Source organism: Dipteris shenzhenensis, chromosome 17 (genome assembly GCF_047967505.1).
Source record: "Dipteris shenzhenensis isolate YYH24624 ecotype China chromosome 17, Dip_SZ_1.0, whole genome shotgun sequence".
NCBI classification, from domain to species: domain Eukaryota; kingdom Viridiplantae; phylum Streptophyta; class Polypodiopsida; order Gleicheniales; family Dipteridaceae; genus Dipteris; species Dipteris shenzhenensis.
Genome location: NC_141612.1, coordinates 42,761,309 through 42,765,686, shown reverse-complemented (window position 1 = coordinate 42,765,686; position 4,378 = coordinate 42,761,309). Strand labels below are relative to the sequence as shown.

Below are 4,378 nucleotides of genomic sequence, written 5' to 3'. Positions count from 1 at the left end.
AGCAAAGGGTGACAGTGGAAGAAAGGAAGAATCAAGAAACCTCCTCTTCTGCCATGTCTATATTAGCCCACCCATGTTCCCAACCCAATCCCATACCCACATTAGCCATCCAGCCCCGTGTGGGCATCCAGCCCCGTGTGGGCATCATTTTGTCCTATCAAGACGTGTGCTCTAGCTTTTTATTAGCCTTTCTCTCTTGATCTCTATATCCATAATCTTCATGGAAATGCCACCCTTTTGAACCCTTTGGATCATCAGTCATTGCTAATGCACCAATGCACATCGTTTTTGCTGATGGGCGAGGAAGCCTTTACTAATGCGCCAATGCACATCGTTTTTGTTCAATAGATTTTGTAGTAGGTTACATTGACAACATTGATGCACAATGGGCTGAGATGTTGTGAATAAATTGAGCTTTAAAATTTTGACCCTCATAAATAAGAGGGATGGGGTGTCCTCCCCCTCCCCCTGCCCCCTTCTCTCCTTTTCTACTAATCAATAAAATTTTGAATTCTTTTCAAAAAATATTATGTTTAATATTGTTAAGTGCCAAATTCATAGCATACCATGCATTTCTAGTGCACGTGCTTTATAATGAGAACCTGAATGGAGACTGAAAATGGTAGAGGGCAACACCAAGTTTCATATTATTGTGATTTACTCAAGAATCTAAAATAGTGTGTTTTCAAAGATTGTAGTTAAGGAAAAGTGGTACTGTTTGGTATTCATTTACTTAGTATAAAAATAATCCCGTTCACTCATGGTCTATTGTTGGTTAATTTCTTCAATGATGTAATTGAGCATTTTATGATGTTAAGACATGATTGGTCGCATGATTAGGGAAATACATGTAATAATCCATAAGAGCATAAAATTTAGTCCAATGAGGTCAACCAATAGCTTTCTAGCTTCTATTATCATTGCTATTGTGCACAAGATGAGGATTGATTTTTCAAACCAATGGACCCTTGTGTGGGTGATGAGAGTGAGCAAGTGGGTGATGAAGACGGGCAGCACTAGCCACCTCTCGAGCGTAAACAAAAGGATAAAGCTTCCACATGTGGAGTGAGGATAATCCTATGCGAGGTGGGAAAAAAAAGGAGGAAACCCTATTATCTGGAGCGTCCACGTGGCGAGATCTGAAGGGTGAGATCCAACGAAAAAGGGGAGGTGGAGCTATTGTGGGAAGGGAGGCACTAATCGCATCGCATCGCCTCGCTAGTTTTGCATTCAAATCGATCTTCCTGCAGCAATTTACCCGGCAAGAATCATTTCAAGTTCCCCTCATCCCCCCCTACAGATTGCCACAGTCCCCTTTCGAGCTGCTTATCGGAGCTATTTTGCTCCTGGGAGCTCATTATCGTAGCGATTTGGCCCCAATTCATGTAAGAGATCGTCAGAGTTTCTGTTTGAGTCCCCTCTCGGCTTCATTGCTTGCTCCTGGCGTCCCTTTCTAACTCTGCGTCGCTGATTCGATTTGCAGGAGTTGATTCTTTTGGCTTGCAGCTTGATTAATCCCACCCCTTCGCATGGGTGCTCCGGCGGACCAGCTCGAGACTTTGCGTCTCTCTTTGGTTGCTCAGCAGGCAGCTATCGAGAAGCAGGGGGGCCTTGTGCGATCTCTCAAGCCTTCTAAGGCTGACCCTGCTGACATTGAGGAGGCCGTGAAGCTCCTCCAGGACTTGAAGCTACAGCTTCAGGATGCTTCCAAGGAGTATTCCGCCAAGGCTGGCATGGGGAATGGAGTTGGCAGCGTGGAATCGTTTCGCAAGGATGTAAACAACACATTGGAGAGACGCCTTTTCATCCTTCCTTTTTTTGGGATTTATGGGGGTGTCACGAGGTTGTACGATTAGGGTCCTCCGGGCTGCGCGGTCAAAGCAAATGTGCTGGCGTTCTGGCGCCAGGTCTTTCCTCCGTCTTCTTTGTGTGAGCGACTCGTGTTTTGCCCATTTCTGCACCCTTAATGCTATGAATGTGCCGTGATGAAATCGAGTTTTGCAAATGGATTGTCTGCAGCATTTCGTTTTGGAGGAGGGTATGCTGGAAGTGGATTGCCCTTGCGTCACTCCCTATGTGGTTCTTAAGGCTTCTGGGCATGTGGATAAATTTACCGATTTAATGGTGAAGGATGAGACGGGTCAGTTCTATAGAGCAGACCAGCTTCTCAAAAAATATTGTAAGGAAAATCTGGAGAAAGATTTATTGATGCCACCAGAGAAGCGGGAGGAGTTGAAGCATGTGCTTGCAGTTCTTGACGAGTTGGATGCAGAACAACTGGGTGCAAAGCTAAAACAATACAACATCACTTCTCCTGGCACGAAGAAACCCTTAACCGACCCTTATCCCTTCAATCTTATGTTTGCAACATCAATTGGCCCTATAGGCAATCTTCAGGGGTAAGTCTTTCACACCTCTTGCGACAAAGAACCTTTTGGTGTAGGCAACGCAAGCCATTTGAATGTGTTGAAATATTACTGTATGCTCTTGCCAAGTGTGCATGTTGGTATTGCGATAATTCTTTATATTTCAAGTGAGTGTATTGCTCTTCTTGTGTTTCCTTTTCTCTTGAAATGCATACTAGTACCGGAATTGATTCAAACTGCAACTCTGAGCTAAGTTTCACAACATGCTTTATAACCTCTTTTTTTAGTATTCAAAAGTGGGCTCTTTCTGGATAGTGGGATGGACAGGTATTGTTATTTGATTTGAATAGAAGTGCCTTCTTGAGATCCTACAAAGGAAAACAAGTATACACATTTACAATAAGATTCTTGGATGCTGTACATAATGACTTCTGTTTGCAGGTGGTCATTTGGATGTGACAGTTAGGCAGGTAATTTCCTATAGTCACAACTGATATGATGGCACATACTACTTCGTTCTCTGTTGAGATTGTACTGCTTATATTCAAAGCAGAGATATATTAAAGCAAGACTTTGATCATATACTGGTGGACAGCAGTAGCTCCCATAATTTTATTAATCCCAAGGCTTTGCTGATAGTGATTTTGCAGGCACTAATATAGAGCATGGTTTGAGAGTGGATTTAATTGAAAGACAGCATAGATTTAATTGAAAGACAGCATATGCTCAACAATCTTTTGTCAGCATGCCCAGATTCAACTCTCCATTGACTAGACATGATGACATTTTCAAATGCAAGGGCTTACCAGATGATAAGAATCCTTCCAAACGAGAAGATCACTTAGGATTGTTCTACCTATATTAAAAAAATTTAATCCGGCCTTGTGCAGGCTCAGATTCAAGCTATGTAATACATGGGGGTTTTCATTCTCTATTACTGGAGCTCTTGCTAGTCTGACAGTCAGAATTTGAGGACATGATTTTTTTGGGTAAGGACATTAGAACTGGATAGGTTTTTGGGTAATACCCAATTGTACCAGCGCCACTTGATCATTTTGCAGTTCAATACATCCTCTTGCGCTCTGCATTTAGTGACCCTGCACACAGTCTACTCTTCATAATCCCTTTTTACTCTCCTTGTACCAGTGCCCGCTGTGACCACAGTGGATCCTTTTACATATAACAAAGAAACAATTTAATCTTTGATATGTAAAGGCTATCAATGGGCACAGATTACTAGGTTTCAAAATGAGGAAACATGGATTTGGAGCATTTATCAGATCCTGAAATGGGTGTCTCCAAAAAGCCTTCATCGCGTCTGTTGGCCGCACAGAAGCTTCTTCCACGTTTAGTGTGTGTAGCTGACTCAAGTTCAAATGAGTCGCAGGAGAGTGGAGATAATATTCATAACCACTTGTTGCAGTCAGACACAGCAGCTGACAACCAACCTTCCAAAGAAAACATGGGATGTCGGGAATATCCAAGCTTAACTGGTCAGAATCTATTAGCAGACAATTCTGGAGACGGATTTAAATCAATCAGACGCCAAAGCACAGGTATCAGTACACCGCATGATAAAATCAAAAGTTCAATCACTAATTAGTTGAGCATCTAAGGCAATCATGAGCAATCATTGGATTCTGACCAAATTGCCACATTTGTTTTCTGATACAGAAACCAATGAGCAAGCTTGCAAAGGGGATGTGAGATTTCACATCTATCCAAGCTGGGATGGTGAGGATTTGTCGGCAGCACAGCCAATTCTACAGAGGAAGTGAAACAAGGGACTGGTATGATTATCTCAGGTTAAACATCTCAATTGCTAGAAAAATGTGAAATTCACTTGCTTTGTCGTCATGTTCCATATTATCTTTCCAGTAATGTGAGCAATTCTTGGATTCTGCTCAAATGGTCACATGTTTTCCTGCTTCTGTGTCAATGGGAATAGACCAGAAATCCTCATTTGGTCACAACCAAGATTGGAAAAACCTTTTCTCAACTTGGCCAGAAAT

General features: G+C 42.3%; 1 protein-coding gene across 5 annotated transcripts; it reads left to right on the top strand.

Annotated features, from left to right (window-relative positions):
- Positions 1–1,171: 1,171 nt before the first annotated feature.
- Positions 1,172–4,114, top strand: LOC147892152 (glycine--tRNA ligase, mitochondrial 1-like). 5 transcript variants are annotated; one of them, XR_015542487.1, is made up of 5 exons: positions 1,172–1,385; positions 1,484–1,907; positions 2,020–2,399; positions 3,257–3,922; positions 4,041–4,114. XR_015542487.1 is itself a non-coding variant. In XM_087388731.1 (4 exons), the coding sequence occupies exons 2-3, from the start codon at positions 2,005–2,007 to the stop codon at positions 2,830–2,832; spliced, it is 420 nt and encodes a 139-aa protein (XP_087244857.1). In that variant the 5' UTR covers positions 1,172–1,385; positions 1,484–2,004; the 3' UTR covers positions 2,833–2,836; positions 3,006–3,241. The 5 variants fall into 5 exon arrangements, 3 of the variants coding, with proteins under 3 accessions (XP_087244857.1, XP_087244855.1, XP_087244856.1); XR_015542486.1 differs by having other exon boundaries at positions 1,484–2,399; XM_087388731.1 differs by lacking the exons at positions 3,257–3,922; positions 4,041–4,114 and adding exons at positions 2,808–2,836; positions 3,006–3,241 and having other exon boundaries at positions 1,484–2,399.
- Positions 4,115–4,378: the final 264 nt, after the last annotated feature.